At 40.6% G+C, this 22,182-nt stretch overlaps 2 protein-coding genes across 3 annotated transcripts in view; one reads left to right on the plus strand and one right to left on the minus strand.

Annotated features, from left to right (window-relative positions):
• Nucleotides 1-429: 429 nt before the first annotated feature.
• Nucleotides 430-15,788, minus strand: APIP (APAF1 interacting protein). Its single transcript, XM_065683154.1, has 8 exons — nt 15,688-15,788; nt 10,794-10,894; nt 7,651-7,699; nt 6,231-6,348; nt 5,339-5,474; nt 3,060-3,227; nt 2,378-2,500; nt 430-1,020 (listed from the first exon to the last, which is right to left on the minus strand). Exons 1-7 carry the CDS (start codon nt 15,730-15,732, stop codon nt 2,401-2,403), a joined length of 717 nt encoding a protein of 238 aa, XP_065539226.1. The 5' UTR covers nt 15,733-15,788; the 3' UTR covers nt 430-1,020; nt 2,378-2,400.
• Nucleotides 15,789-15,822: 34 nt separating this feature from the next.
• The window catches only part of PDHX (pyruvate dehydrogenase complex component X), a 35,671-nt gene continuing 29,311 nt past the window's right edge, over nt 15,823-22,182 (plus strand). The window contains exon 1 of one of the 2 annotated variants that reach the window (XM_065683152.1): nt 15,823-16,039. Coding sequence is in view for 1 of the 2 variants with exons in the window: in XM_065683151.1 (XP_065539223.1) it covers nt 16,022-16,157 (136 nt within the window). In the remaining variant the exon portion in view is untranslated. Of the gene's footprint in view, nt 16,158-22,182 lie in introns of both variants that reach the window. The other variant, XM_065683151.1, reaches the window with a different exon arrangement.

The following is a 22,182-nucleotide window of genomic DNA, read 5'->3' on the forward strand; positions in this document are numbered from 1 at the left end:
ATTTTTCATCCAGGTTCTTACTACTGTTCACATCCACTCACAAGATGTGGAATCACTGCAAAAAATTTGCCACTGACAAACAAATGTCTAGTAATGCCAAAATGGATCGTAGATTAACAGAATGGTTTGCATTAGAAGGGATCTTTGCTGTCTACTTTCACACATGTGACTAGAGTCTCAATACTCAATCAGAAAGCTGGGCAATTGGTGGTTAGACTGATATCACTGAGGGCAAGTCTCCAGTCCAGGAGATTTTGAAAAGAGACACTAAGACACAGAAATTTGTGAGAATGTATTTTAACAAGCAGTTTGATTAAATCTATCTATCTTAGGCTGCCTAGTCATAGGTCATAAAAATGCTGTTTTAAAGTTGTAATAAACAAAATCTTTCTTACTTAAAGAAGTAAAAACCAGACAAGACCCAGAGCAGTCAGTCAGTACAACTTCCAAATGCACGCCATAAAATTGTTTCCCACTCATTATAATGACAATTGAGAGAATTAAAAAATATACATGATACAGGCTTAATTTTAGAAAAAGCTCCTATTAATATGGCAACAAATCACCAGTTCAAACAATGCTTTCAACTTCTAATTAAGGGGTTGTCCTCACTTTCTTCTCAAGAATGAAGGCTACTATAACTTTCAGAAATGGAGACTTAGAACAAGTTCAGTGTTGCTGCAGTAGAGTAGGATCAACAAATGCAGGTTGTTGAAATATGAATTTCTAAAGCATGACAACAAAATGTCGCATTAGTTCTCAGTCTGTTTTCAAAATAATTTTTTGCATCTGAATTTTCATTCCTCCCACTGTAGCATTTGCCAGGACAAATAGCAATGATTGTTCAGCTTTGTTGGTTTGTTTGTTTCTTTACTTGTTTTAACTATCCTTTTCTTCTTGGATGCGTTTACAATAAAAACTGACTGCTAACATCTGTCAACCAGCTGAGAATAACAGCACCCCCTTCTGGTTCTAACAGTGAGAGGTTGAATCTGGAAGTCCCATCATCACGTAAGAAACCTGTGTAGGGGAAACAAGATAAAAGTCAAAATATTCCAAAACTGGACATTGGGTCATAAGAAATAGGCAAAAGAGTATTAGTGCCACTATATGAGTCCAATCTATTCAACTGCAGGGGCAGAGGAGCAATTTTAGGATGGTTCTCGTGAGCCAAGAGGTAGCTCTGTGCAGGTGTGGTAACCAGCATGTCTTCATCACTGTGTGCAGTGGCAGCACTCCAAATACCTGTTCATGCAGAGACTCACTTGACAGTAAGGCTCCTGTCCCACTGCTTCCTCCTGTAGTGTGGGCATACATACTTACGATTCAAGCACCTGTCTGTTCTGGGCTCACACTGCCTGAGCAGCCATTTTTCATCTCTCCTGATGCAACCATGGTGGGTGGAGAGGATTATCTGATGGGCCAACTGTGCAACAAGTGGCCTATCCTGTTTAGTTAGACCACCACTTTGGCCTAACAACTCCTTTATAATCTCAGCACTGGTATCTTTAAACTTGCTTAGATTTTCAGGAAGAAGTGTCCAAGATTTTGAAATGTTATGCTACTGCTGTAATTTGTCATACCAAGCAGTATATTGTTTATGTGAGAATTATTTCAGGGATCCTTAATGTAGAGAACTGCCTGATACATAATCTGTATGCATTACGCCTGATCAGTACTTCAAACTTCACAGAATCACAGAATGGTTTGAGCTGGAAGGGACTTTAAAGACCATGCAGTTCCAACCACCTGCCATGGGGGAGGTCAAGGGCAGGGACACCTTCCATTAGATCAGGTTACTCCAAGCCCCGTCCAACCTTGCCTTGAACACTGCCAGGGAGACTGGGCAGCCACAGCTTTTCTGGGCAACCTGTGCCTGCACCTCACCACCCTTACAGTAAAGAACTTCCTAAGATCTCATCCCAAATTCCCTCTGTCAGTTTAAAGCCATCCCCCCTTGTCCTGTCACTACAGGCCCTTGTCAAAGCCCCTCTTCAGATTTTCTAATGGCCCCTTTAGGCACTGGAAGCTGCTTTAAGGTCTCCATGGAGCCTTCTCCAGGTTGAACAAGCCCAGCTCTCAGCCTGTCTCCATAGGAATGCTTGATACAATGATGTTTTAAAAAGCAATTGCACTTCATGCAGTACATAGATGCTAAAATACACACAGCACATACTTAACTGTTAATAAATATCTTTTTGGTGCATTTGTGATAAATGAGCATTATTTCAGGCACAAATACAACTGCAGCAGAAATGGAGCAGAGTAGGGGACATGTGCAACACTGAAGCTTCCTAAGTGGGAAAGCAAGCTGAAGTAATGGTGTCATGTGTAGTCTCTCCCTCCAAACAGATCATTTCTATAGATAAATTCACACCTGAATATAAATGTTGTGGTCGTTTACAAGATTCCATTTTCTCCTGTTGGATGTTTTGAAGGATCTAGCCCATGCTGCTTCATCTGCACTGCGATATCAAACAAATAATCATAACACTCGCACCTAGAATTAAAATGAAAATAGAAGCAAAATGTAAAGTAAGGCCCAAGCCTTGCCATGTTTTTCAAAAAGTAGTGATTTACTTCCTTGAGCTTTACATCACCCATGTAAAAGCCTGAATGCACAGCCCCATTACCATTTATTTCCATTACTGCTGTAAGTGAAGCGCCCAGCATTTTTGATACAGGATCCTGATTTGCTGCATTTCTATCAGCAAATGAGGAAGTAAATTCCAAAAATGGGACTAGAGAAGACTAAACAAACAGTATTGGTCGGTGTCATATAAAAGCAGAGACTGCCTGCAGGTACCATACGAGGAAGGACTTGTCCCTGTGAAAGGAAAATGTTGGCAACCCTATCAGCCAGCATTGATGTGAAAGGAAAACCATGTGGTGGAATCATGAATGAACCCATGGCCAAAAGCTCCTTATACATTCAGTGAGGCCAGAACTTAATGTTCTGAATCATTGTCCATGGGTTAGAAACACACAAGACATTAAGGTCATTATTAAGATTTTGAGGTATAATGGCAAAAGATACCATATTCCTAAATTGTACTCACATTGTTTTGGCTTTTTCCCATGTTTCTCCCCATACGTAAACTCCGTGACGTCTGACCAATACAGCACAAGAGTCTGGGTATTTTTCCATTGCACGTGCCATTCTTTCCTTGAGATCCTTCTCTTCTGGTGTGTTCTCAATAATGGGAACCACTAGTGTATCGTCATACCTAAAAGAAAAAATAACGATCATGTGCTTAAATAAAATGCTGTGTCTGGATGCACGAAGCTTTTCCTTAAGAAACAGACTCTATGCACGTGTAAAGATGTTAAATTCTCAGCACTAGTGACTTTATGCTCTTCTCTTTTTGAGTCATGCTGTAACCTAAGAATTCTCAGGAGCACCTTTCACTCCCAAACCTACGTTATTCTGGCAACACCTAAGGTATACTTGAGGCACAAAAAGAAAAAAACACTTTAATGTATAAGATGCAGCTATTCAGACATATCACTTTGTAGCTGAGTCCCTTTACAACTTTTTCAGACTCTTCATCCTGTATTGGCATCACCTACAAGTTTTATCTCAGATTAAATTATTTAAAGGAATCACATCATGAAGACGGAAATGAAACTGTTTGCTGGAGAGAGAAAAAAAATAATTTTGGTAGTCCAAAAAGCCCCTGGAAATAAGATTGTCCTGCTAAGGCATATAAATAGAAAGTAGAGTCAACACATGAAAAATAAATTCTCTGTGATGGAGTCATTGGTGGGCTACATGTGAACTTAAAGACAGCCTGACAACCCTAGTTCCAAAGACAAGATGATGCATGTTACTCAGTGGAACTTGCCTAAGAGTTTCTTCTGAAGGAGGACTACGATATTTGGCATTGCTTGAATCTTAATTAACACTGGCAGAAACTTGTTTAAATAGTTTTAATAAGTCCCCAACTCAAGTTCAGATTTATCATTGAGATCACACAGCTATTTCATGAGTGGATACTAGTAGTAGTTACTTTATAAAACAGAGAGGAAACAATGGTAAAAATAACACAGCTTGTACTTCAGTTCAGATATTCAGAAAATTAAGAGTTTCATCTCTTACAATTTTCAATGCTGATGCTTTCCCAAGGAAGTCTATACAGCGAATAAAGAAAATTAAGTGGCTCCTGTAGGTTTACTTGGATTCTTACATATTCTGATCATTAAAATTGGATTTGGAGTGTTTGCTACTAGAGAGGCCAAATGAGCTAAGACACTGGTCTCCCTAGGTTCTGTTTTCTTTTTTGTAATTTTTCTAAATTACAAAAATTTACGTAAAAAAGGGGAAAGAATTTAGCATTTCAATTTTTCATCTAATTGTCACATATTATATACCCCATAGCAGCCTTCCAGTATCTGAAGGTGGGCTATAGGGATGCTGGGGATGGACTATTTATAAGCGACTGTAGTGACAGGACAAGGGGTAAGGGGTTAAAACTTGAACAGGGGAAGTTTAGATTGGATATAAGGAAGAAGTTCTTTACTGTTAGGGTGGTGAGACACTGGAATGGGTTGCCCAGGGAAGTTGTGAATGCTCCATACCTGGCGGTGCTCAAGGCCAGGTTGGACAGAGCCTTGGGACGCATGGTTTAGCGTGAGGTGTCCCTGTCCATGGCAGGGGGGTTGGAACTAGATGATCTTATGGTCCTTTCCAACCCTAACTATTCTATGATTCTATTAAATATTGTTTGCAGATCACAATTCAACACTCTGTGGGTGGAGTCCTCTAAACAAGCCATCACACATAATGTGAGTTTGGAATAACTCTGCACTTACCTCAGAGCTCATCCTTGAAAAGTAGTGACATTATCTTTAATGAGCTGTTTATTCTGAATTTTCTTTCAAAGTCTGTCAAGTAAAATTTCAAATCCTCCACTCAACATACTCTCAACTAGCAGAGGCAGTGATATGTGAAGTCCACCCAAATGTAGTTTTCACATTATCAATCCAACGTAACATTGGTTGGCTTCAGTTTCAGCTTAACACTGTATAGATGTGTTCACATCTCCGTTCTTGAGATATCTGTCAGGACACAGCTCTTTATTTGGCTGGTTTCTGTAGCTCAACAGATGGCTGTAGCCTTGGCATTACAAGATTATATCTCAGATCCCTTCCATAGGCTTGAGACCTTCTTATGGAAAGCCAATGACTGATTTATTCCAGACATGTTTTCACTCCTTATTCCTAATACTTCATATCACATACTTTTAACACATGTGACTCAAATGACTTGTCATCTACTCATATTTCTGAAAACACACGACCAAATAGCATGCCTCTTTTCCTAAATATAGAGAAGTACCGATAATAGCCTCCTGAAGCACACTTCTGGATTCCTTTTATCATCTCCTGATGGGTAATAGTGAACTCACTCCCTGGGTAAAGAAGGGTAGCCATAACAGCAGCCTTGGAATGAGTATGGATCACTGCCCCTGCCCCTAAGAACAGAAAAAGAAGATAAAAATATATTTTTAGAATTAATTATAAAACATGCCTATTAACAAAATTTTTTTTGCATACTTGATTAATTTCAAGTATTTACCATTATTCTGATAACGATAAATATTTGCAGTGAACAGAAATGATGGAAAGACAGGCAGACAATAATTATCATTTACTTAGAAAGTTGCAATGTTGCCAAAAATACGAAATGAATTTTCCTTGGGTACACATGTAAGTTTCTTGTGTGGGAAGGTCAGAAGAGACTCTCTAAATCCTTTCTAAAGTAACAGAAGTAAATCTGAGCCAACAGCAAAAGCTGTCTATTACTGTCTGCTTGCAGAAAAAGTTTTGTATTTTTTTCACCTGTCCATAATTCAGAACCTTTGATCCCAGCCAAGTGTTGTAGAAGGATCTAAACCATAGTTGCTGAATTGGCAGAACTACTGGTATAAAATTGCTGTAAATCCTCCAACTCCTTGCCCAACCAACCAATATACTGCAGTAAAAATTAGTGCCAAAAAGACAATCACAGGTACAGCTACATGAGAAGATTAAAATGTAAATGACACTCACAGGATGTTACCATGGATTACTTTCCACTGTACATACTCCTCTGCAAATCAATTTATTTTACAGTTTCATGTTTATTTCATTGTAACTTCCATGTGTAAAGAATATAATGAATATCAATTTTGTAGATGTGTAGATACAGTGTTTCAGTCATCAGTGAACTAAAAGCATTTGCTACACACCTCTCATAGTGTAAGCATTCATAAAAAGAGGTGTGCACTGGCTCTTCTTCAGTTTCTTGTGTGGTGGAGGACCACTGATGTCCTGTTCGTTCATGTCACAAACAAACATATCTTCTGGCTGTATGAAAGGAGAAATCATTTTTGAGCTGTGATGATCCCTTCTACAGAGATAAAACATATATACACCATGTATTTAATACAGAATGTGATTTTAACTTTGTAAAAGTGCTGTAACACACCACATTTATCTTAGCTTCTAATACTATTTACTGATAGCATGAAATGTGAATTAATCTTAGGTCTTTTTATTCAGACTGCTGCGAAACAGATATTCGTAAAACTAAAATTTTCTCAAGAAAGCCTGTTTTTAAATAACAGACAACAGATAAAAAGGAAAAGTAGTAACTGATATAGGAAACGTAGATGTACTTTTCCTTTTCCCCTTTAAAGAACCAACAAAGGACATAATTTAAACCTACATATAATATGTTTAACTTGATAAACTATTTTTAAAAATCTTACTTTCAGTAACTGTATGTGAATATAACCTTTGCCTCAATCAGCTACTCATAATAGTACAACGGATTGTTCAGGGCAGCAATAAAACTTTCTTCTTTAATGTTATTTTAAGTATCAGAAGGAAATACAATTGCAAGAGATTTCCTTACTGTGCTGAATTCACTGCTACTGCTAGCAAACAACAGACCACCACAATCTTGCCATATCATCTTACATGCCTTCACCTGCCTTACTTGCTAACATCCTCAACGAGGACTGCTATGAAGCTTCAAGTTTCTATCAGTGAAGAGATTCCTTTAACTTCTCATTGTATTTACCCTCAGATCTATAAAACAACAAAGTCCTTTCACATATTGTTCTATTTTGGGGGAGTTCCTGCTGTCATAAAATAGTTACCATTTACCATTCTCCCCTCCACTTATACTCTGGGGGTTTTTTTGGACAGGAGGCAGACAGACAAGGTCACCTTTTCATGGGCAGAGCCTATATATTTACTGGGAATATTAAGACAAAGATTTGTCATTGCTCAAATGAAAATAGATATGAGGCGTTAATGCTTAATTATGTATGTGCCACTGTAACTTGACACTGCAGCCAGACATCTAGAAAGCTTTTCAGGCTTGACGAAGAATAAAGATGGACTTTAATGATGTTCAAATCTCACAGTCTTCTGCATTAATTTAAAGCAAAGAGACCATCAAGACTAATCTACACTGGCCACTGAAATACATGTTGGCTTGCTATGCTAGTGGAGTACCGGGTGGAACCCTCAGTTGTTTCAATAAGACAGTCAATAGTATAACAAGTTTCTGACTTTACATAAGAAAAAATGAAACTCTAAACAAAGGTACTTTCATCTATTTCAAGATGAACTCTGTGGTAAAAACACAGTTGAACATACCTGTATTCTTTCTTTTTGGACTCCTGAAGGAGCGATGTAGATTTCATTCCTATGAGGAGTTACAGACAGGGAAAAATGATCAAGACAGGGTTGTTCAACTGCATAGGCATTGGAGCTCTCAATCCACTGAAAAGTAAACAGTAAATCTGGCTCCTCGTATCGTAGTAACTTTCTTGCTCCTTTTATAGGTTGACATGTTTTCAGAACAGAACCAGATCATACAAGGGCATGAGAAATCTCTAACTTGAAGGAGTACAAAACTGCTTTCAACAAGATGAGATCCAAAATGCACTCAGGAACAGCAGCTTTGTTTTTCCTACAAACACCTAGCCTCCACCTGCAATAATTCCAAACTCATATCCCTAGAATTCAGAATAAAAAAGGAACTAGAGAAATCGCAAGCAGATAGTGAGTTGACAAAACAGGTGAAAAACTACTGCTTAAAAATCCACAGGCTACCTATAAACAATATTATCTGTAGAATTCTACAACACAAATACTTTACATTTTTGTTATAACTGTATTGTTTAGGTTTTTAATGCATCTATATTACCTATATTGATAAAAAGACAACACTAATTCAACGCAATTAAATGACTGAAATTTAATTCCAATTGCATCAGTTCTTGCAAAGACTTTAAAATACTTATTTAAATGAGGATGATTTTAAAATGTAATCTGAAATTATTTTGATATTAGCAACCTTCCCCTTCCTCATCATGTCATCCCGTCCCCCCACCACCTTGCACACTTATCTCTCTTGATTGTAATCGCTGTTTGGTTTCAACAGTTACATACTAAATTCAGGAGCACAGAGACATCTAGTGAATAATTAGTCAAGTTACAGGCACACTTTCTAAGGAACATGAGATGTTTATATTTCTGGACAAGAGAAATTTCTGGACACTTGCAGAGCAATGAAGCTGGTAAAGGGTCTGGAGCACAAGTCTTATGAGGGGAGCTGCTGAGAGAAATGGGATTGTTCAGCCTGGAGAAAAGGAAGCTGAGGGGAGACCTTTATCACTCTTTACAACTACCTGACAAGAAGCTGTAGTGAGGTGGGGCCAGTCTCTTTTCCCAAGTATGAAGTAATAGACCAAGAGGAAATAGTCTCAAGTTGTGCCAGGGAAGGTTTAGACTGGATATTAGGAAAAAATTCTTCACTGAAAAGGTTGTCAAGCATAGGAACAGGCTGTCCACAGAACTGGTGGTCACCACCCCTGAAAGTATTTAAAAAACATGTAGACATGGTGCTTAGGGACATGATTTAGTGGTGGACTTGGCAGTGTTAGGTTTACGTCTGGGCTCGATAATCTTATGGGCCTTTTGCAATTTGATTCTATGATTCTAAATCTTCCAAAAATACAACTCTTTAGGATAATTTACTCTTCACAGCGGTAAAATGGCTGAGAATCACATAAAAACATAGCTTTATATTTGTAATTATTAACATTCATGAATTAACACTGCCAACATCGCATTACTTTAGTCTTAAATTCTTCACATGAACAAAATGAAAGAAAGTGCAACATACCGAGAATTCAAATGGTAATTTGGATTCTGATGAAAGACATGCATTTTCTTCTTAAAATTACATTTTCCTTTTTAGAAATCAAAAAATTTAGAAATTAAATCATAAATGGAAAATCTGATGATGAAATATAGCTTTTGAAATACATGATACCTCTGAAATACAGAGCACCTGACACAGAATTCCAGATCCATTTTTAATATGCTATCCCACGTCCGAATCATCATTTTTGTTCTGGGTAGTTGATACAAACTACACAATGAGTAATGCTGATTAGAATTAGCTGAGAAGACCAGTTGTTAGAATTTCAATCAAATTTCAATCATTCTTTCACTATTTCCAATGCAACAATTCTAAGCCAGTCTGATCTCTGCCTTATAGCTATTAATTTTGAAACATTTATGTTATTGTAGGTAGAGAACAGTACAGCCACATAGATTCCAAGACCATGTACAGTACTGGTACCAACTCAAATACGTATTTTGGTGTAGTCTGCGCAACCAAGTTATAGAACTGCTGGGGGAAACTGTACTATGACAGTGTGCTCTCTGTTGATACCATTTGTCTTGCCACAACCAACATCAATCACACTGAAATTACAAAGAACATAGGCTACATTTAGCTACCGATGAGAAAGTAGTGCTAGAAATACATTTCCACAGATAAAGAACTTTAAAAACAAGAAAAAAACCCTTATCATTCCTGTCATTACTACCGGACAACTACTGCTGTTGCTATGCTTGGAAAATCAAGCAGGGAAGTGAAATGACCTGCACAAAGCCATCAGAATAGCACAAATATTAGCATTTAGAGCCTTTCCTTCATACGTATCTCTCTAATATATTTGAATAGCAATGGCTGTATGTGTCCGTATGCAAGTGTATGTCAGAAAAATGAGCGGTCGGTCGCTTTCAAGTTAGTGTCACTACACCCTGTGACTGGGGACAGAACTGCAGGCACTGTGCAAGGTGCTCTGAAGAATGAGGACTTCGCCTTTTTCAGTGGCCACTGAGAGGAGCTCTGTCTCCATTGAAAGCCTGGAAAGTATGAACACGGGGTGTCTAGCAACTTAAAAAGCAAACCGGTGCTTCTCAGAAGTGAATACAGACCAAAAATTATTTTGCTGTTACCTATTCTGCTTTAGCAATACTTTAAGAATATCTCCTTAGAAATTAACTCAGTAGAACACCTTAAAGGAAATTTCCTGCCTGCAAAATGTCTAGGGTGGGATCCCTCTCATCTAACTGCAGGCATTTGAAAGCTGTGTGGCCAGGTGTAACCCACCCTAAATTCCATAGTCAATGAAATTAAAAAGGGGGAATGCATTTTCCCTTAAAGACAATTCATCTACCTTAAACTAAGATAGGAAAAAGAAAAAAAGACACTCTGTGAAGATTATCTCTATTGAAGGGACTGCAGTGACTAATTCAGACTAGCTACCACCCTTCTATATGGTAAAATTTGGCGTACTGTTCATTTCTCCTCTATCTTCTTGCTCACTCTTGACTTTCAAATATTTTTCATGCAACTGAAATGCCCTCACCAATTACTAAACACAGCCACCCCCACCCCCCTCTAACCATCACATTCTTTTTCTTCTATCTTTACTCACCCATGTTTCAAGCTGATTCCTCCACCCGTTCCTGTTACCCAGCCTAAACCATAAAACAGTCTACAAAGCTCTGGGATAAGATTTCTTGGATGTAACTTCTCCTAAAAGTAAAGAAATAAATTAAAACTCATCAGAAACATCATAAATCTAAGCATTTCAAAGCTGAAATTAAGTTTAAGGGGACAGTACTTTTATACGGCAGTATGACAGTCTGATTTATGCTTATGAACTTCAGTTACAACATAACTGTGTGTTTGTATAATCCCTTTATGCTTTGCAGGACCCATTCACACCTTGAAAGGAACAAACAAAAGCCCCCCCACTCCCCAAAATGCATGTCTGATTATCCTTCACAGGAAAGATTTAATCTCAAATTTATTTCAGCGCAGTGGCCCACAGGTCTTATCCCAGCAAGGTTAGGTCGTAGACTATTGCTATTAAAAAAGAAAAATAAATGCATCTAACTATCCATTTTGAAAAGTTCAACTATTTTTTTTTTCAAATGAATCAGTTTTCTGTAGGTTTATTTTGCTTAATTTACAAATTTCAGTAGAAGAGACTTTATTTGTTCTGTTCTATATTTTTACATAGCAGTCAAAAATACCATAGAAAACACAAGCAAATTATTTGATGAAGTACACATTCCTACATTTTTACAATGTGAGATTACATCACATGCAGTTTAGCCAGAAGGCAATTGCATTTTTTAATATTTCTTTCAGAAGGAAAAAAAGTTCTTAATTTTTTCAATATTCCACTGTTCAGTACATCAATAAATATCTATTAACCAAAGTATCTGCAGTGTCACAGATTAATCACATAGTTCATCTAAACCAGAATGGGTTTACAGTACAAGACAAAACTATTTATGGGAAATTCTAAACATTACTCTGTATTGATCATATAAAACAAAAAAGCTGTACCTAACAGGCAGTGGTCTTTGATTAAGTGAGTGCTACATTAAAAAATTAAATATTTTTCATGTTGGATTCATTCACATAAGAAATATAACCAGTATACACAGAGAAAACCGTTGAGAAGTTAATTCATGCTGTGTGCTTGAATATATGCATTTGCACGTTGTTTTAAGTATTTCTCTCAGGTTATCTGACAGAACAAAAAGTGAAATTTCCTCCCCTCCCCCCCCCCCTTTACCAGTGTAAAGATAAAAATCATATGTTCTTTCACAAAGATCCTAATATGACTGAACCCATCAAGTAAGGAAGTAAACAGCAAAACAAAGCAGCAATTTTATTTATCTCCCTAGGATAGAGTAAGATTTCCACCCCATTATCACAGCAATACAGATGGGTTTGTATCTTATATGGGTGTGTGAGAGAAATCAGAAATTAAGCACAACAGATGTGCTTCTTGCATTGCTTTCAAGAGAAAAATGGAATAGTTTTAGGCAAACTAAACCCTTAGGTCACCAAACACAGTCCCCTCCTACTGCAGACAACTCTCACACAATTCGTTTTTTATACGCATTACATCTGATCAATACTTCAAACTTCATAGAATCACAGAATGGTTTGAGCTGGAAGGGACCTTAAAGTTCAGTTAGTTCCAACCCCCTGCCATGGGCATTAATGCATGTGTTGCATGTTTGCAAACACAAAACAAGCACAGCTATGTGTAAATTATGGGTCGCTGTTTCATTGTTATGATTTATTGATACAGAATTAATAGCTATACCTAATTCACCTGTCACAAAACGGAGTCCTCCAGTACCTTGTTTAATTCTTATTCAAAATAATGTCTATTCCTAAGTACTACAACCACTATTTTTTATTTCAAAGAAAAATTATGTCTCTTCTACTTTTGATGGAATAAGCTTATACGTTTATATTGTTATTATTTATTGAATGTACACAGCCATGAAAAAAAAATAAGAATTATAATATTCCCACAGTTGTTTCATGTTTTCCCTGTTGGATGAATCCAGGCATTTACTGCAAAATTTATATTAATAGGATAGCAGGGGCGCTTTTCACCACTTTCATAAATCATCTACAATAATTCTGCAAAGTTCAAAATCAGAAGCTACTTTAGCAAAAACATATGAAAAGAAATATAATCAAGGAATTTTGACTATTTTGCTGAAGAATTCTAGGATTATAAATCAATCCTCAGAGTTTAACAGTATTTTTCCAGGATCACTAGATACCAGCTGAACAAAAATCTGACTATTTCATATTTAAAATTGCTGATGATAAAAATTACACTTCTTTCCATAATTAAAAGTGTGTAATTGCTATAATAAGGTTGTGAGCGAACATGTGTGAAAGCAGAAGGCAACTCAACAGGATTACTCTCTGTCAAATCTCAATTAGCAGTATTTTAAATTTGGTTTTCCAGTTGAAGTACAGATCCCATTGGTTGTCTCTTTTCTTATCTCCAACTCAGGAACTGGCCCACCAGTTTCTACATGCTGTTATGTATCAATGACAACTCCACAGATTTCCATGAACTAAAAGAAGTGACTAATTTTTCAACCAATTATTCTTTTGAAAAGAAATTTGCTGATAAATCTCTAAACAGAAACTGACCGGAAGTATCCACAGAAAAATTAGAATCTATTTCCAGCAGTCAAGCCTATTTTAAAAAATATATTATTGCATTCTGGAAGACTGTGGTTGTTCAAGGAAAATGAGCTTTTCCTATTTTATTTAAATTACTTTACCTAATACGATTTAAAAAAAAACCAAACAAACCCACCCTCCTGACCCAAAACCTCAGAACACAGTGTGTATCCAATATAACAAAAATCAAGGGACCCAGGCTACTTGTAGAACAAACACAATTTGTAAAAGTTTGAGGATAATTTTCAAAAGGCGTTAAGCTGAACTACAGTGTGGATATTTTAAGATATTACAGTAAATATAAAGTGCCTGAAATATGTACTTGCCTTTCCTAAATTGCTTAGAAATCATAGATTTTTGTCAGAAGCAAGCACAGGCTGCACAGCTGAAATCATACTGATGATATTTCATACTGACAGGTAGTAAATAATGATGAGGTTTCTCTGAATAGCCATGTAGTGATAAGTTTGATGTAGTAAACCAGATTTGTGCTACACTGTATACATGAAGTGAGAAAAGTACCAATACTAAGCTGGTAGATTTCTGTTTAAAATCTGTCTTTAGCATAGAAATGCATCAACTAAACCAAAATTGCAAAAATAATGTCATGATCCTTTAAAAAAGTTTATTTTTTACAGCACCTTCAGCACCATACAAGGATTCTATAATGCAAAAGAGAATTTTTTAAGTGAGGAAAACGAATAATTCTAAGGAAAAGACTGGAAAGCAGTGCGGTGTGGATTCTTACTCTGCTTAAAAGACATAGACTATCAATTTTTAAAGCAACTATAGACCTCCAAATGAAACAGATCATTTATGGTTTGCCTTTTTATGTGTTTTTGTTTGGTTTTTTTGTTGTTTGCTTGTTGTTTTCTTTTCTTTTACTGCAGCAATTAGAAACTTTAATAGGATTTTTTTTTCTTTTTTTAATAAGTGATTAGCTGCTCTAGTGCTCAGTTTAGTCATTTATGCCCATGGAAGGCAATTTCCAAGAGGAAAGCTTTTTTAGCAGGGGGAAGGCACATTACCAAGGTTAAACAACTACAGAATAAAGACAACAAAGGCAAAGAAACAAAAAACAAAAGGCAAAAAACAGAACACGCCAAAACTGGGAGAACAGGTAGTTACTTAGTAAAATTCTTTTGCTTGAAACATTAAGAAAAAAGTGCTGTTGTCTCTGTTCCCTCTCCCCACCCCAACACCACAGTGACTCTTAACACTGAAGACAGTGATCCTCGATGGTCTGTAGTGAGACCATAAGACTACAGCAAAATGGAACTGGGATTTTGTGAGGAGCTCGAGATTGCTCCCTGTCCCTTGAAATCACAGGGAGCAGAGGTTTTGTTTAACGCAGCCCCTCTGAACAGACAGCCTATAAACAGACCACTTCCATCTTAGCGATGCTGCTACAGGGGGCTGCATGCCACAGGAAAAGTGCTGCCAGTTGGTGTTGGACCATCAACAGATGGGAAGGTGAAGTGATGGAAATGGCAGCCTGGGGTGAGTTTGACAAGGTTTGGAAGCTCCTACTTTAACCTCACTTTTAAAGCCTCATGAGTCACAAACTCCACAGGCAATTTGTTTAGCTGCCCCAGGTTAGAAATATTTTCCTAAGGTCTAATGTAAATCCTGCTTGCTAAAATTTAAGCTTGCTGTCTCTTAACAGACAGTTACAGGCATAAAGATGAGGTTCCTTCATCTTTGTGACAAGATTTTTTATATTTACAGGCTGCCCAGAGAAGCTGTGGCTGCCCCATCCCTGGCAGCGCTCAAGGCCACATTGGACGGGGCTTGGAGCAACGCGGTCCAGTGGAAGGTGTCCCTGCCCGTGGCAGGGGGTTGGAACCGGATGAACTTTAAAGTCCCTTCCAACACAAACCGTTCTTTGATTCTGTAAAAAAAAAAAAAAAAAAAACAACAACCCAAACAATCAAACAGAGAGAAAGGTCAAACTAAACCAAACTTAACTCCCCAGAGTTACCACAAATAGAAGGGCCACGAGCCCTGTAAGTGCAGGTGGACTGTCAGCTGGCAGCACTTTGGGAAGTGTAATACATTTCCTAACGCCTCTGTGCTCTCTGATAAGTAACAACAAGGAGTACGCCGGACGGGCACAACGCGAAGCCCTCAGCAGTGCCCCAGTGTCACGGCGGGGCCCGGCCACGCCGTTAAGCCTTATGCCGGTTCACTGTCGCATGTCATGCAGCCAGCAGTCCCTCCCAGCCGGCGAGGGGACCGTGAGGTGCCGGCTGGGGGGAGCGAGCGGCCCTGCATTACCTGGGCGGCAGGGGTAGGGGGCAGCCCCGGGTTACCTGCACGGCGTCCCGGTCGTTGGCGGCGATGCCGTTGGCTGCCATGGCGCCCGTGTGGGCGGACACAGAGGGGGGCCGGGGAGGGTGAGGGGGGGGGTGGTTCCTTTCCCCGGGCCTGCCCGCTGAGCGCCTGTCTACCGCGACTGTGCATCACCGAGCCGTGCGGTATCCTAGTGGGCTGGACGTTATGGGATGTGCAGACCAGTCCCCCCTCGGGTCTGGTGTGCGGGAAAGCGGCAGTGCCGGGTGAGGGGCGGGTCGATCCTTTTTCTGCTCAGGCAGTGACAGAGACAGCCCCGGCACCGGGGAAGGCAGGGACGCGAGGAGAAACAAGATGGCGGCTTCCTTGTGGGTGAGCTGCGGTGGTAAACTGGCGCGGCTGCTGCTGGGGCGGCCGCCAGCTCTGGGCGCTGGCGTGGCCTTCTCCCGAGGGGGCTGGAGGTGTCTGCACGGGACCCGGGAGCTGCTGGGTGAGTGACGGGTGCATCCTGCACCCGTCGTTGTTAGTCGGGTGCCTGTGCCAACGGCCCGTTGCAGGGGTGTGTGTGTAAGAGTTAAGTGGTGGGTGAGGATTGGTGCTGGGGAGAAGTAAAGGCTGTGTGCAAGGTGGCAGAGAGATGGGGGTGCCTGGTGCTACCAGGTAGGTAGCTTTCTGGGCTTTGAGTACACATTGCTGGCTGATGTCCAGCTCTTCATCTGCCGCTATTCCCAAGCCCTTGTCCTAAAGTTTGCTCGCAGTCCCTTCACCCCCAGCCTGTGTTGATACCGGGGGTTGTCCCAGTAAACCTGCGTGCGGGAAACCTTGCAGTTGGCCTTGTTGAACCTCATGAGGTTCACATGGGCCCACCTCTCCAGCCTGTCTGTGTACCTCTGAATGGTATTCTGGCCCTCAGTTGCATGTCAGTTGCATCACTCAGCTTAGTGTTGTCTGCAGACTTTGAAATTGCACTCGATCCCACAGTGTATGTCATTGATTAAGCAGTGTTGGTCCCAGTATGGGTCCTTGAGGGACACCACTCATCACTGATCTCCATCTGGACACTGAGCTGTTTATCACTGCCCTCTGGATGTGACCGTAACCAGTTCCTCATCAGAAGAGAATAGTTCTCCCATATACTCCATCTCTCTCCAATTTATAGAGAAGAGTGTTATGGGGGACCATGTCAAAGGCCTTACAGAAGTCCAGATGGATGGCATCCATAGCTCTTTCTGTGATGTAGTCACTCCATCGTCAAAAGGCCACTAGGCTGGTCAGGCAGGGCTTGCCCTTGGTGAAGCCATGCTGGCTGTCCTAAATCACCTCCCTGTCCTCCATGCGCTATAGCAGAGTTCCTAGGAGGATCTGTTCCTGGAGGATCAGGCACAGAGGTGGGGCTGACAGGTCAGTGATTCCCAGGGTCCTCCTTTCCACCTTTTCTAAAAAGGGCTGCAATGTTTCCCTTTTTCCTGTCACCAGGGACTTCACCTGACTGCCATGGCTTTTCACGTACCATGGAGAGTGGCTTGGAAACTACATCAGCCAATTCCCTCAGGACTCTTGAAGTATCTTGTCGGGTGCCATAGAGTTATGGATGTTCAGGTTCCTTGGGTGGTCACAATCCTGATCTCTTATAGTGGGAGGGCGTTGCACCAAGGATGGGCCTTGAGGTCCATCCACTAGGGTGGTGAGGGAAGAGAGATTAAATAACAATGGAAGTAATGGAAAAAATGTGTAATGTCTTTAACTTTACCTTATCTCTGAAATATGGCTGAATACTTGTAGTCTTCTACAAATGTAATAATTTATTCCTTCATAATCCTGTAGCAGTGTGACAGACAAGGTCAGTTTTATTGTACGTATTAACGTTAGTGAATTACGGAACGTGGGTGGACAATTAAAAAGCATTGTGCATTAGTTGAAGTTTCAGTACTGTCTTTGTATTCTCTGAGTTCTTCACCATGATGACTTTTGGGACTTGGAAGTGAGGATGAGAAGCACTTTTACTCCAGGTGATGTGCTTTTCAGCTCAGAATTCTTCTAGGTTCTTTCCTTACCCTTTTTCTTCTGGATAATGGGGAGAGAAGGAAGGGGTTAATTTTTGAGTTTTCAATGCTACTTGCTATGAGCAATACTGCAACTGGTAGAAAAGTGGTGGTGTTTCCTATAGAATGATAATAAGCCTTAATGCTGGCTATCAGAGAAGCAGAATTGATTCTTGCTGTTGTATACAGTGTACTTTCTACATGTCTACTTCTGTTCTCTAACTGAATAGACATTCAGATATACTAGTTCAAGAGAGAACCTCAAAAATCTCTCAGGTTCCAGGAAACTACTCATACAGAACAGTATCTAGAGAGATATATTTATTTGGCCTCAGAACTACCCTTAAAAGCTCAGAAAGGTAATATGTCTTGTATTGTAAGCTGTATGACAGAATGCTACTTGGGTATACTGGATCAAATGACAAGAGATACAGTGTGCTTGGCTAAGGCATGGGCTGTATCATGAGCCCTGTCCTTGGAAGAACCCCCTGCCATGGGATGGGTCTTGCTGCTGTGTAGTGCCACTTTTCCAGGTCTGAGTTTACTAAATAGAATCAATCAGCTGGCAGATTGAAGTGATCTGCTGCCTGGCTGTGCCTAGCATTTGGTGCTGCGAGGTTGTGGTGGTGTGTTGCTTACCTACACTGAACTTCTCAGATCTTTTTATTTTGTTTGTCAAAGGAAAGAAAAGGCTAAGAATTGACCTTGTCTCCGTATATAGACAGTCACAAAGAGGGAATCTGTAACAAGAAATCTTTCAAGCTTTGCAAGAAAGACATAAGATTTAACCGTGGAAACTTGAAATTGGTCAATTTCAACCTTGTCGTGGTTTAAGCCCAGCTGGTAACTCAGTACCATGCAGCCGTTCACTCACTCCCCCTCTTCCTCCCCCTGCTCCCAGAGGGATGAGGAGGAGAATCGAAAGAATGTAACTCGCACGGGTTGAGATAAGAACAGTCCAGTAACTAAGGTATAACACAAACCCGCTACTGCTACCACCAATAATAATAATGATAAGGGAAATAACAAGGGAAGAGAATACAACTGCTCACCACCCGCCAACTGATACCCAGCTCGACCCAAGCAGTGAACTTGCCCTTCCGTGTAGCTGCCCCCAGTTTATGTAATGGGCATGACATGCTGTGGTATGGAATACCTCTTTGGTTAGTTTGGGTCAGGTGTCCTGTCTCTGCTTCCTCCTGGTTTCCCCTCCCCCATGGCAGAGCATGAGACTCAGAAATTCCTCGGTTAGAGTAAACATTACTGAGCAGCAACTAAAAACATGGGTGTTATCAGCGCTGTTCCCAGGCTGAAAGTCAAAAGCACAGCACTGCACCAGCTACTAGGAAGGAGAAAAATTACTGCTACTGCTGAACCCAGGACAGTATCCGCCCCTTATTCCATACCATTCATGTCATGCTCAGATCCCACATTTTCAATATACTATCACTCTTGTCTCATATATATACACACATATATATATACATATACGTCCACACACACACACACAAACACAGAGATCATTCCTTAGTGCGTGGGCCAGTCCCTATAATGCTGCTGAGTTCATCCGGTCCATGATGTCAGGCTCCATCTCTTGTAACAGTCTTTCAGAGCAGGAGAGAGAGTGATGTAGTCAATCTGCCAGGCCTCCCCATATTTGTACTTCAGCCGTCATCCTCCATACCAGAGAGGCTACCACTTGGCTTGCTAAATTGCAGCATGTTTCACGCTCATGAATAACATGGGCAATAGTGTCCATTGCTAAGTCTACCCCTCGATCATGAGTCCATCTGTATGTTGCATTTCTGCCCTGATGGCCTGAGGTGTCATGGGCCCACCAGGCTAAAATAATTCACCCTCCCCTTCAGCAGTTTCTGCAACTTGTTGTTGGGGGCTCCATACAGCTGCCTTCCATCTCTGATGCTTCCAAAGCACTGGAGGGGCCCAGTGGGCTAGATACTTGCCCATAGTGTCCCACACACCCCGCCACTCATGGCTGTCCAGCCTCGGGGAAAATCTCTTGGTCCTCCTATATCGTCGTCTAATCTAGACAAGACCCAAACATGACTCCGCTTAACTTATGAGATCAGACGAAATGGTCATGGATAAAGCACACTCTGAGTACCCTTAAGACCTGCCTGCTGATTGTGATGGGGATCACTACATTGGCACGCATTCAAATACCATTCAAAACCTTCAGAACTCTCAAACGATGCTGCTGTACTTGTCACTGGGGCTGGTGTAGCTGCTGTGCTTGGAGCTGGAGTAGCTGCGCTGTCTGCTGTGGTCAGAGTTTGAGTAGCTGCTGTACTTGTCTTTGGGGTTGGTGTAGCTGCTGTGCTTGGAGTTGGAGTAGCCGTGTTATCTGTTGTAGTCAGAGTTTGAGTAGCTGCTGTACTTGTCACTAGGGTGTGTGGGAACGTCTCTGTCATAGGCTGAACACCCGAGGAGGGAGAAAAAAGGTGTGTAATTGCTATACACTTCTGTTATATACCTCCCAAATTATAGGGGTGGTGACCACACTGGGAATGCAAGCCAGATCCGTTTCATGATCAATGACTGTATTGTATGGCAAGTTGTTACCATAAAGTACAGTGAAACAAGAACCTTAGCGCAAGGTCCCCAGCCGATAAAGACTAAAACAGCAAATACCAGCTGTAAGGTACGACATGCTGAAACTGTGAGATCAAGAGCAACAACTTTGTGAGCCAATAAATCAGCATTGTGATGAGTGACTATTAATCTGAAACAATGAATGCTTATCACAAATACGATTAGACACACTCTGGTCAGATCTGTTGTTATCGCAACCCTTCGTGCCCCATGTTGGGCACCAAAAATAACTGTCGTGGTTTAAGCCCAGCTGGTAACTCAGAACCACACAGCCGTTCGCTCACTCCCCCCCCTTCCTCCCCATGCTTCCGGATGGATGGGGTGGAGAATCTAAAGAATGTAACTCTTATGGGTTGAGATAAGGACAGTCCAGTATCTAAGGTATAACACAAACCACTGCTGCTACCACCAATAATAATAATGATAAGGGAAATAACAAGAGAAGAGAATACAATCGCTCACCACCTGCCAACCGATACCCACCCTAACTGAGCAGTGTTCTAGCCCTTCCTGGTAACTGCCCCCAGTTTATATAGTGGGCATGACGTTCTGTGGTATGGAATACCCCTTTGGCTAGTTTGGGTCAGGTGTCCTGTCTCTGCTTCCTCCCGGCTTCCCCTCCTCCTTGGCAGAGCATGAGACTCGGAAATTCCTCGGTTAGAGTAAACATTACTGAGCAGCAACTAAAAACATGGGTGTTATCAGCGCTGTTCCCAGGCTGAAAGTCAAAAGCACAGCACTGCACCAGCTACTAGGAAGGAGAAAAATGGCTGCTACTGCTGAACCCAGGACAAACCTGAAAAGTAAATAGGGTTTCCCAACAGAAAGAAAAAATATACGTGGGAAAAATTCATCAGTGAAAGAGGTGGATTATCAGTGTTTGGAGTACAAGTATCATGGGGGCTTTATTTATTTCAAAGATACGTTTTAATCCTGAAAAAAATACCACGGTCTGTGGCCAAGAAGAGGATAGAGGAGTATGTAGTGTCTGTGCTGGATTTTAATAAGACCACCGAAGCCTATGGTCTAGGAATTCAAGACTTTGAATTCTTATTTCTTTTTTTAGTATTTGAATTTTGGGGAAGTGGAACTACATGCTTTGCCTTGGTGTGCTCTTAATGTTGCAGTTCGGTATTAAGACAGAGGTCATAATCAGGGTGTGAGTATCTAGCCCTTGGTGAAGAGTTAGAAAGGATTCTAACAAGTGGCTAGATAGGTTTTGCACATTTACACCCCGTTTGGTCTTCTTGCTTGCAAGCACGTGACTAGAAGTCTGAAGATGGAGAAGTCCTCTGAGACAGAAGCCTGTCCGGTATGTACATAATCATACGGCTGGCATACTGCATAGCTAGGGAGAACTATGGTAGATACCACAGAGGAATTTGTGAGTGGACTTAGTTACACTGTCCTGTAGCACATTATGCTTCTTCAGCAGGGAATGTATCAATACCTCTAATCCAATTTCTTTTGAGTACAGCAGTTTTGGCCTCTCTTGAGGACTGAGGTATGTGTGTGTGTGTTCTCTCTTCTGTGCTTGCTTGTATCTGACAAGTCTTATGTTCAGCCTTCCTTTCCTGACAAGCAGGAAATGAGAGGACAAGTCATAGAATCATATACTATGAAGTAATCACAGCTTCAAGTAGCTGCTGGTTTGTTTGTTTGTTTTATTTTTCTAATGTTTGTATTTATAGCTGCTTTTTCATTCTACACACAATAGGGCTCCAACCACACACGAGCTAAGCTGTGCATTTTTTTTGTTTACATCTCTGTTGACCGAGTTATGTAACCCTGTTTCACTTCCATCTGCTGAAGAATGGTTCAGTTGGTCAGGCTGAACTGAGGGGTACTTGGAAACACTGG

This window comes from Lathamus discolor, chromosome 6 (assembly GCF_037157495.1).
Source record: "Lathamus discolor isolate bLatDis1 chromosome 6, bLatDis1.hap1, whole genome shotgun sequence".
Taxonomy (NCBI): Eukaryota; Metazoa; Chordata; class Aves; order Psittaciformes; family Psittacidae; genus Lathamus; species Lathamus discolor.

What these genes read in the sequence shown, in the direction of transcription:
- APIP (XM_065683154.1), bottom strand. Translation starts at nt 15,732, where the DNA reads ATGGCAGCCAACGGCATCGCCGCCAACGACCGGGACGCCGTGCAG. An exon ending in ACGACCGGGACGCCGTGCAG is followed by an intron (nt 10,895 to 15,687) that starts GTAACCCGGGGC and finishes CTTTACTTTTAG; the next exon opens with GAGAAGTTACATCCAAGAAA. An exon ending in TGGGAAAAAGCCAAAACAAT is followed by an intron (nt 2,501 to 3,059) that starts GTGAGTACAATT and finishes TTTTAATTCTAG; the next exon opens with GTGCGAGTGTTATGATTATT.